This window comes from Festucalex cinctus, chromosome 15 (assembly GCF_051991245.1).
Source record: "Festucalex cinctus isolate MCC-2025b chromosome 15, RoL_Fcin_1.0, whole genome shotgun sequence".
NCBI lineage: Eukaryota > Metazoa > Chordata > Actinopteri > Syngnathiformes > Syngnathidae > Festucalex > Festucalex cinctus.
In genome coordinates this window covers 9,646,598-9,657,696 of record NC_135425.1, presented here as the reverse complement: position 1 = coordinate 9,657,696, position 11,099 = coordinate 9,646,598, and the positions used below count along the sequence as shown (strand labels likewise).

The window sequence follows — 11,099 nt, the reverse complement described above, 5'->3', positions numbered from 1 at the left end:
CTTTGAATTTTATGGCTGCAACATGTTCCAAAAAAGCTTGAACATATTGGCAAAAAAACAAAAACACACCTGTTAGTAAAAATCCCCATTTGGTTGTCTGTCTGTGTCAGCCACGTGGTTGACTGGTGATCAGTCCAAGGTACCCCACTGGGATAGGTATCGTCTAGGAAAACAAAAGATTACTGTACATTGATTTACAGCAGAGTGAACATTCTAAATTAATCTGTCAGCAATCCCAAGTATCTGTATTACAACATACCATACTCTGCATAACTTTTTGGCCACCACTAGCTGTTTTGTTTCCAGCAGACATTTTGGCATTGTACATTATGTAAACAGTTCGACTGTGGCTCTACTGAGTGACATTCTAGCCATACATAGTTGCAATGATGTTTAAGAATTTACAAGCTACAAAATTTGCAGTGCATCCACGCCATGCCATTCCTAAACATGAGGCCCAAGTCCTTGTTCTTGCCCTTGTTACGTTTATCTCAAATGATACATTAAATGGTACAAAAAATAAATCCAAAAGTACAGTGGCTGTCCAAAGAGAAAAAAAAAAGCCATTTTCTTCATCATATGAACACAATGTAAAACATGCATGTAAAATGTCACACACATATACTTTTGAGTGGTTCTCTTTTCAATTAGTCCATTTCAGTTTTCTGAGTTTCTGAATCATCTTGTGTTCACTGCCGTCACCTTTATTGCCTGTTCTGTGGCTCGGTGTAATGCTTTTGGTATCTGCTTGCTGGTGCGGATTTGGTAAAGATTACATTTGGATGTCCTACCAAAAGGCACACTATATTACGTTTCTTGCCGGACAAAATGTTTGTCGAATTTTCCTGCTTGATAAGATATTCTTAGTTTTTAGATTGTGGTGAGAACATTTTGTGTATATTTGGAATAAGATGGGCATTTTTCTGTTTATATAACAGTATGGAAAAACTACCGGTAACTGTAACAATAAATACCTGAATACAAAATTGTCAATTCAATGCACTTGTTTTACATTTTCATTCTAACAATATCTGTCCAGTACTTTTATTAATTAAACTACGCTGTTTGTTGCTTTTGTGAAGGCATGCTAACCCTAATGTGACATGACTTGTATAAGAACAGCAACAAAGTTTTAGGAAAACCACAGTCAACTTTATACTACTTGTTAGTAGGGATGTAACGATATGCAAACATCACAATGTGATATTATCACGATATTAAGGTCACGATACGATAATTATCACGATATTGGGGGGGGGGTTGGCGATATTTAAAGAAGATCACAATATTGTAATAAAAAAAAGAGCTCATACAAAAAAGCAGAATATTGTGCTTTTGTACATAACAGAAATGCATATAAACAACCTACAATCTCTAAAAACAATATTGAGGCACTTACTTGGTCATGCAAGCACACATTGATCACTTCACAAGCAAATTAGGTTCCCTTACATCTGACAATTAGCATAGATTTTAAACAAAGAAGGCCAAAACATCCCTAATGAAAATTAAATTGCACTAATAAACTAGCCACTAGAGGGTGCTAGAACTGCACGAATGGAAGTCAACCTGACTTTTTTTAACAGATGTGTTCCTCTAAAATATTGTGAACATGACAACGACGATATTGTGGCAGTTTTAATATCACGATATCACGATATTGCCCTTATCGTTACATCCCTACTTGTTAGATCAATGAGTAAGTGGACTCTACATCCGAAACTGTCATTTGCACTTGTAAAACACAAGCACAATGACACAAATATATATTTTCAATAATACAAATCAGTCCTCTAGAGCAATATGACAAGGCACACAATCTATGAAAATACATTTGTGATTTCACAATGACTTATTCAAATTACGGGTAACTTGTCTGTTCTTCAATTGTTTGCACTATCACAAAACGTGAATTCACAAAATGTTTCGGATGCATGTTCAGTTGTGTTGATTGCTATTCTGCATATGGATTAGTTGCCTCTCAGCAGGATGCTATTCAGTTCAGATATTATTAAAGGCAAATATTGATTGAGAACGGGTGAACAGACAGGGTAAACATAAGGTAATCATATACATAAGCTAATATTACACTTGTTCATCAATCTCTTTGAGCTACAAAAGATTTCATTTGCCAACACTGTAGATAAACATATCGACGCATATGGGTGGTACTCACAAAACACTTTTCTCTCTGTCTGCATGTTTTGTTTTTTTATTTATAATACTTATATTTCTTCCTGACTGAGAATCCAGCATCTCAATAGGCGCACTGTCTTTTCTTTTCTTTTTTTTTTTTTCTTTTCTTTTTTTTTTGGTCCTTTTGGTGTCGTCTGGTGAGCGGATAATATCACCACCCTCACCCCTGGGGGGGTGAAGGCCACCTTAATGTTAACTACAACTGTTATTTAGCCATCATCACTGAACCTACTCTAAATGTATGCATGTGTGTCCAGATACTGGCAAATCTAGTAATGGAGAGTCTCCATCCTGAACTGAGAAACGCAATTGGTCCACGTCTGAAAGGAAAGCTGCAGCAAAGGCAGAGGGATTGGATGTTTGTGAGTTCCCGTGAGACTGTACAATGCATCATGTTAAGAGTGAGAATAATACTTAGATAATTGTTAAAATTGTTTGTGTTTTTTGCAGATCTCTGATGCAGTTTACAGACAGGTTTTGTCTCAGACCACAAATGAGTATGATGCTCTTGTTGAAACCTGTAAGACTCAGAAGGTTCAGCTGGATGCCAGTCTGAGAACTGACATGGACCAGATCATCTCATCTAAAGAACATGTCAGCAGCAAGATTCGAGGTAATCCGCTTCTCTGAAAATATTTTCTATAACTTCAAGAGCGAGGCTTGATTTGACTGCATTTTAGTTAGAATCAGTTAGTAGAAACTGGACCTACAGAATTGTGGTCGTACGTAGTAGGTTTAGATATTTGAGGGTTGATAGTATCTTGATAGTACGTGTCATCTTGTTAAGGTGCAAGTGAAGACAAGATGCTGCTTCATTGGTTTGTTTAGGTTTTTTGGAGTACATTTTAATTGGTTGATTAGGAACTAGAAAGACATTAGAAGAATAGAAAATTGCACTTTTTTTTTTAAATTAAAATGTATTTGTGGTGACTACACAAGAGTTTTGATATTGGTTTAAAATATAGTGGTATTGATTATCACTAATAAATTTGGTTGTCTGAAACACTATTTTTATTATTACACTCATATTAAAAATAAAACAAACAAACAAAAAAACACCATAAACAGGAATTGCTTTCACAGTCTTTCACATTTTAAGAATGTTAGGTTAGGTTTTTATCGATAGCCATTAGGGGTGTGAATTGCCTCGTACCTGACGATTCGATTCGTATCACGATTCACAGGTCACGATTCGATTCGATACCGATTAATCCCGATACGAATTTATAAGTCGATTGTTGCGATTTTTTTTCATTCAAATTTAGAAAATACTAATCAGTAAGCTTGTAGAGTGTAAGATTTATATGAAAATGTATTATTTATTTATCTGAAATTTCAGTCTTATAGAGGTTGTAATCTGTTTCATGTTTAAACAGCATTAAAATAAAATATTAAGGCTTAATGTTCCGTTCATATAACATTCTTCCATGCTTAAGGTGTGAATCCAAAAAAAAAAATTAAAAAAAAAAAAAATCGATTTTGCCTATTATTGAATCGATTCGAGAATCGCGCGATGTAGTATCGCGATATATCGCCGAATTGATTTTTTTTTTAACACCCCTAATAGCCATTCAATTTTTTGGCAACTGATTTCTTGAGAATATTGACCAGAAAAGGAAAATTGGCTCAACAATCTGTTAAGGCATCTGCATCAAGACTTTGTCATTTGCCATGAAACTTAAAGAGATACTTGACTCTTTGAACAATTTTCAGCGGTGAAAAGTTAACATTTTGTCTAGAATGAATGTGGTAACTTAATTATTTTTCATGTAAAATTAATACCTTTAAAAAGTAATTTTTCGACTTGCTGTCGACTGATGATGTCATCACCTAACGACCAATCATGGCTCACCTGTTTTCTGGGTTTGGTCACTAAACTGAGCCATGATTGGTCGTTCCCTACTTCTTCAGCACAGGTGATGTCATCATCAGTCGACGAGTAGAAAAATTACTTATGCATATACTCAGAAGAACAAGACTCTAAATAAGTCCTATTGGGTTTCAGTGAGAGATTTTTGTTATATGAGCATATATAATGTTATACAGGGGTCACCAATGTGTAGTCCCCATGGACCACATGAGTAGCCCGCTGGCCTGTTCTCACCAGCGATGGCACATAGTGATTTTTGTCGGAATGATGTGGAAGTGCTCATTTTAAAATGGGTACACTATTCATTTGGAAAAAAAAAACAGTAAAATAATGTTGCATATTGGAAAATGTTATTCACATAAATGAATATGATTAACTCATTCAAACCCAAAAATGTGTAGAAACATTTTAAAATATTTTGTCCTTCCCTCCCAAAAACGTGTTCAGACTTATTTTTTTACAGACGGCTTTGAATCAGCTTTTGACATGGTGTCAGCAGAGTATAAGAGATCAGCCATGGCCATGTTGCAACAAGCTTTTTGTCAGTGTTTTTACCAGGAATGTGAATACTGACAAAACTTGCCTATATTCTAATGCTAATTGCTGCAAAATGGAAACACATACAAAATACTTTTTTTTTTTCCTGTTAAAAGAAGAAACTTTAATTTTTAATCTTTCTTTTGGCAGTCTCCATGTTTTGATAGAAATGGAACACAGTATTCTATGGGCCTTGCAAAAGTCAAAATCCAGTAAAAAAAATTAAAAATGCCTGGGATTGAATGAGTTAATTATTGATAGCACACAATTATAACATTATTAACTGATTTGCTCCCAGGAACGTATAAATACATATTAAATGTTTTAAGTGTCCCAAAGACGTACGTATTTGTTTTTGGGGTTTTTTTATGCTAGAGCATACGAAAGGCTTTGATGCAGCCTCTCAACTGCAAAGAACAGTTGAAGAAATGGTTATTACACAACTGGCCAGCAGGTGGCAGCAGAGCAAAGCTCAACCAGGGCAATTTTGGAAAAAAAAGCTCATATACTCACAATTCTAATTAGATTTGTGAATAATGATGAAAGTTAACTATATTCTAATGCTAATTGCTGGAAAACGGAAAAAGATAGAAATGTACTTTTGTTTCCTGATGAAAGAAGAGACTTTAATCTTTCTTTTGGTAGGTTCCGTGTTTTTATAGCAATAGGACACAATATTCTGTGGGCCTTGCAAAATCAGTCAAAATCCAGTAAAACAGCCAGGATCGAGTGAAGGGGATTGCTTCTGTGAAAATGACTGGAATGGATGAGTTAAAAGTAACCTGAACAAATTTTCCATTTCAAAAGTGTGTATCAAACTGGTAGCCCTTCATATTAATAGTAGCTCTCAGTTTCAAGAAAGTTAGTTAAATGATTTTTTAATGTGTTTTCTTGTATTTGACACTTCTATGTGCAGCACTGGTGTTACCCAAAGCCGAGTCCCTCCTGAAGAGGAGCGTCCAACCATACATCAACTCTATCTTAGATGCCCTCATGGAGCCCACCAGCCGAGGTTTCGCTGAGGTCAGGGATGTTTTCTTCAGGGAGGTGGTGGACATCAGCAAGAACCTGTTAAATGGAGGAGACAAAGAAAAACTAGGAGAGGTAAGTCATATTTTGCTCGGGGCGCACATTTTGCCCATCTCGTAGTTCCCCCTGCGCTGTATCATGCTGTCTATTTCTTCTCAGCACATGGAGAGGCTCTCCATGCTCGCCTTCCACCCAGTCAAAATGAAGAGTTGCTATGACAACGTTGAAGAACTGAACCTGGAGGGACTGCAGCAACGGTTCGACGTCTCCAGCCCGTCTGTGTTTGTCAGCAGGGCTCAGATCCTCATGAGGGAGGTGAGAATCCAAGCTGCCTTTCTCACTGGAATGTTCACATGTTGTCAGGAGTCAATGCAGCCTCAGTGTGACTGGGAGTAAACCTGCTGGTTGGCTAAAAGAAACAATTTCGCACTTGCCTGTTAGTGCTCAAGCACGACATTTTAACCCACTGTAATACGACTTCTTGTGTTTTGTTTTGTTTGTTTGTTTGTTTGTTTGTTTTTTGATAGCAAATGGACAATGCAGTACACACCTTTGAGCAGCTACTGCAGCAGTCTTTGGCCGCCCAGGGAGAAAATGACATGTGCAAAGTCATCCAAGGGTGTCAGGACAGGGTCCTCAAGGTAAACTGGAAAGAGAATACTCACATCGTACATCTGAACAGTTGTTTTTAACTAATTTGCTCCCAAAATCGTATAAATATGTTCTATTTTAAATGTTTTAAGTGTCCCAAAGTCGTATTTATACGTTTTTTTTAATGTTTTTTATGCTAGAGCATACAGAAGGCTTTGATGCAACCTCTACTGCAGAGAATGGTTGAAGCAATGGTAGTTATTACAAAAACGGCCAGCAGGTGGCAGCAGAGTATAAGAGATCAACCAGGACCATGTTAAAACAAACTTGATTTCCCCACAGTTCTAATCAGATTTGTGAATACTAATGAAATTTAGCTATATTCTAATACTAATTGCTGCAAAATGGAAACAGATAGAAATATAGGTTTTTTTTTCCTAATGAAAGAGGAGACTGTAATCTTTCTTTTGGTAGGTTCTGTGTTTTTATAGCAATAAAACACAATATTCGGTGGGCTTTACAAAATCAGTCTAAATCCAGTAAAACAGTGAAGTGGATTGCTTCTGTGAAAATGACTGGGAGTGAACCAGTTAAAAAGTTGAGTAGTTATGATTTGCATTAGAAATAAAACTGTTCAAGTAGTCAAGTCATCTGTGCGTGTTACCGGTCTCTCCTTCCAGAAGTATGATTACGACAGCAGCACAGTACGCAAGAAGTTCTTCAGGGAGGCTCTGCTGCAGATCATAATCCCCTACATGCTGCAGCAGCTCGAACCGTCTTGTTCTCCCGTAAGTAGCACCCTACTGCGGTGTATTTTTATTTTTTTACAATGGGCGGTCTTTGTTTTGCTTGCTTTACACTAAATTATAATAACAAGGGTATTGTGACGTCTACACTGTAATGTAAGTCAATCCAATTTTATTTTGTATAGCCCCAATTCATAACAGGTAAAGATGGTGTGTTTTCACCATTAATTCACACCGCATTTAATGGTATTTTTACACTAAAATATTAATATCAGATGTAAGCGTTGCTGTTGTTGGTTGCACAGCTGAAATGACTACCTACTAATCTACTATAGAAGAAAGAGAAAGAAATAAAAAAAGAAAAGAAAAGGTGGGCTAGTAACATACTACTGTCCATAGATGTAGAGGAGAGAACAATGCACATAATGTCTCAGTTGCACTGTTGAAAAATTGTGGAGAATATCTGCTGCTACAGATGAATGTGTGTGTCCTCTTCCTCCCCAGGAGCTTCCACGTTTTAAAGAGCTCATCTTTGAGGATTTCTCCCCTTTCCTTCTTGTGGAAAATATGTTTGAGGAGGTGGTGCTGCAGTCTGTCACGAAGGACATAATGATGGGTGAGGATTCAGAAAGATGAAGAGAGGAAAAAAAAAATCAAATATGTAGTGGTATTTAGGAAAATCATCAGATGACTAGTTGGGTTTATAATGCAGGTGGTACATATGCCCAGTTCTGATTTAATGCCTATATCTGATGTAGTTATTTATTGTATAATTCAAGTAACACATTTACAAAATATCAGTTACATTCACTGAAAACATGAAACAACCCGCATCCACAGACCTTGAATTGCATTTTAACTACATGAGTCAACATCGGGTCATAAAAAATAATAACAAATACCGTAAGTTTACTGTATATTAAAATGTTAAAGATTAAGTATGACATGACTTTGCTGGCCGGAGTCCGTAATTTTTTTTCGCAATGATGCTCATCTAATTTGCTATATTTAGATCATATTTTTGATTGTTTATGCCGTAGATTTTTTTTTTTTTTTTTAGAGGATTTTTTTTTGTGTTTGTACAGTCACACACTCTCTACATTCTGCTTGCATTGGATTAGGGCTAAACAATTAATCAAATTCAAATTGACAATGTAGTAGAATGCTATTTTGAAACGGGAAAGGCTGCAAGGCTGATTTTCTATATTTCTATATTTATTAAAATAGTGTCTAGATATGGTCAGTTCTTAAAAATTACAGTGCATTGTTTTCTGAAACAAAAGTTTGTAGTGACAAAGCCAGATTTGTTGGCATTATTGTTATAATCTGATTTATGACTTACTGACATGTTTATGCCACGCTTGTTCATTACAGTTTTATAAAAGTTGTTGTCGTGAACGCTTAATAGTCAAAGCCAAAGTGTGGTTAGTAAGTTAACAGCTCAAATTGAAGTAGATCAATTAACTAATAGTTCATTTGCCATTATTTTAGCATAAGCTTACACCCAAAAACATTCATGTATAATACATCTGATATTGTTTATTGTAATACCGATTCATATATTGCTTGTGTTTGTTAAAAAAAATGCATGGGAATAGAGCCTTGAAAAAGTACTTCATTATTAAATTCCAATATATGGGGGGGGGTCGCAATTTGATTCTTCTTTAAAATTGTTTGGCGCTACATTGTATGTCTGACCTGTTCGTCTAGGTTGCAGTCACATTGGCAGACCAGCAGATTTTTTTTTCCCGCACTTGGTCTGATTCCAATCTGAGGATATCCGGTTATAAGTGTTTCTTTCTGTTTCTGAATGCAGCCTTAGCGGCATGCCACGAATGTTATTTGTGACCGTGTGTTGTTTTCCCTTGTACAGCTGTGAAGGAGGCCGCCGTCCAGAGGAGGCACAACCTCTACAGGGACAGCATTGTGATGACCGACAGTGACCCCAACCTCCACTTGCTTGGCAAAAATCCTCCAGTGGATTGGGCCACCAAATTTGGCAACGGCGAACCGGAGGGTCCTAGCGGCGATGCCGACGGAGGTTCTGGAAAACGCCGCAAGCAAGTCGTGTCCATGATCCAGCTCGATGAAGTGCCTCAGCCCTACGAGTCCTGTCTAGACGTTCCGGGGGTGGAACTCATCCCTGAAGAAGATACTGTGGCGTCCACTGATTCCGAGGAGCAGGCTGAGGCCGACGTGTGCAAGGAGCCCTCATCTCCTGATAGTGTGGAGGAAATCCGAGATCTAATCAATCCCGTGATGGAAGTGGTCGTACCAGAAGAAACCAAGAGCGATGCGTCCAACGGGACCGTGCCGACATCGAGCAACATAAATCCGGAGGACGGAGCGCAGGAGGAGGTGAGTCACGTCACCGCAGTAGTGGAGGATGTCCCCGCAAAATCTCCGCAAGAGAAGAAATCACCACGTTCCATCCTCCAGCAGCTGGTCGGAAACAAGAAACAGGAAGCTGATAAGGAGGAAGCGGAGATCAAGAGCGCAATTGAGGAAATCGAGTTAGCAGTGCAGGAAGTTGACGGTGAACAAACTGCGCAGGTTAGTGCGGGTAAATCGGATTCGACGCCGCAGCCGCCAATGGCGACAGACTCCTCCCCACATGAGGAGGCTCAGCCCGTCAAAAACAGCGTGAATGGCGCGGACAATATCATTGACACTGTTGAAGTGGATTTAGCATAGGAAGATCTGAAACACTCTGTGAGAGCTGGAAGTGTCTTGTATATGGACTTGCATTGTATTGTTTCCTTGTTGATGTTGCACACCTTCAAGGCCAATTATCTCAATCCTCTCCTTGGGGTGTGAGGTATGTTCTTGTTGATTGGTTCTTAAGTATGCAGTTGATAATCCCCCACGGAAGCTTCCTTCATATTTTGCGTATGACACTGAATGCACCATATGTGATGTTTTTAAATGAGAAATTGAACCCTGCTGATAATATAGCAGCACACAAAAAAAAACATTGTGGTCAAATAGGGTACTGACTACCTTGACAAGTGTTAGCCAGTTTTGCAATAATGTGTTTACAGTAGCCATCAATCTTGCTTGACAGCAGGGGGTGCTACAGTGTAATCCTTCGTATGTGTGTTTTAACTACTACACTTTTTCAAATCATATCTATTTTTGTAAGTGTTCTCGTATTTAAATTGTAGTCTTTACTTAATGTGCGTTTTAACTCATTCACTGCCATGGACGGATATACACGTCAATGGCAGTGAATGGGTTAACCATGCTTTCATAGGTATTGGCTTAACTTATGGGAGTTTTTAGACCTATAATAACTGTAGACTACATACACATTATTGGCTTTTATACTTCTCCAGCTTCACTGTTTAGTACATTGGATCAAACGTTGCGGGTGTCTTCTTAAGCACATTTTCTTTTTTCATTCATCGGGCTCAAAGGTTCAGTTTGCTCAACGCAAATTGACCTTGGGAACCGGAAATGTTTGAATTTTGTACCTTTTCATCACGTTGAGGTTGGGATGAGTAATCAAATGAGTCACAAATTGCAAATTACTCACTGGAGAAAAAGCTTACTGCAAGTATTCATTTCGAAACGTTGAGAAAACATGACACACACTGACATGAAATACAGTTGGTGTATACACTTTTTACGCTCACAATACAGGTCCAACATTCCATAGAAATATGTGATCTGTTTTATCCTGAATGCTGAGAAGAGAGTTGCAAATCCTTCTTTTTTTATTTTATTTTTTTAATGGCTTCTGCTTTATTGTAAAATCACCTGCTGCATTTTGGCACATTTTTATGAACACCTTTGTTGCAAGCATTTGCATTGTTAAACTATACAGTGCTTTCAAAGGAGGGGCACTGACACCTCTCGTTTATTTATTCCTGTACCTGTGCGATTGTGCTTTTACAGATCGCGGTCTTGTTTTTGTCATCATGATATATGTACAAACATTTATTGATTAATAAAGTCATTTCATGAACTATGAAACTTTTTGTTATTTTTTTTTATCACAATTTATGTATTTTGGTTTAAAAATGCCTCCCTGGGGCTCAGGGGCTATTGTTCATTTTTGGTCAAATTCAAGACTTTGGTCCGTTTAAAAAAAAAATAATAATAAAATAAAATAAAATAAAATAAAATAA

At 37.4% G+C, this 11,099-nt stretch overlaps 1 protein-coding gene across 1 annotated transcript in view; it reads left to right on the top strand.

Moving 5' to 3' along the window:
• The window catches only part of niban2a (niban apoptosis regulator 2a), a 40,145-nt gene extending 29,201 nt beyond the window's left edge, over positions 1-10,944 (top strand). Inside the window, exons 7-14 of the mRNA XM_077496588.1 lie at positions 2,454-2,558; positions 2,647-2,809; positions 5,520-5,707; positions 5,792-5,947; positions 6,160-6,273; positions 6,904-7,011; positions 7,474-7,585; positions 8,843-10,944. Of these exons, the coding sequence (XP_077352714.1) occupies positions 2,454-2,558; positions 2,647-2,809; positions 5,520-5,707; positions 5,792-5,947; positions 6,160-6,273; positions 6,904-7,011; positions 7,474-7,585; positions 8,843-9,663 (1,767 nt within the window). The 3' untranslated portion in view covers positions 9,664-10,944. The remainder of the gene's footprint in view (positions 1-2,453; positions 2,559-2,646; positions 2,810-5,519; positions 5,708-5,791; positions 5,948-6,159; positions 6,274-6,903; positions 7,012-7,473; positions 7,586-8,842) is intronic.
• The last annotated feature ends 155 nt before the right edge of the window (positions 10,945-11,099 follow it).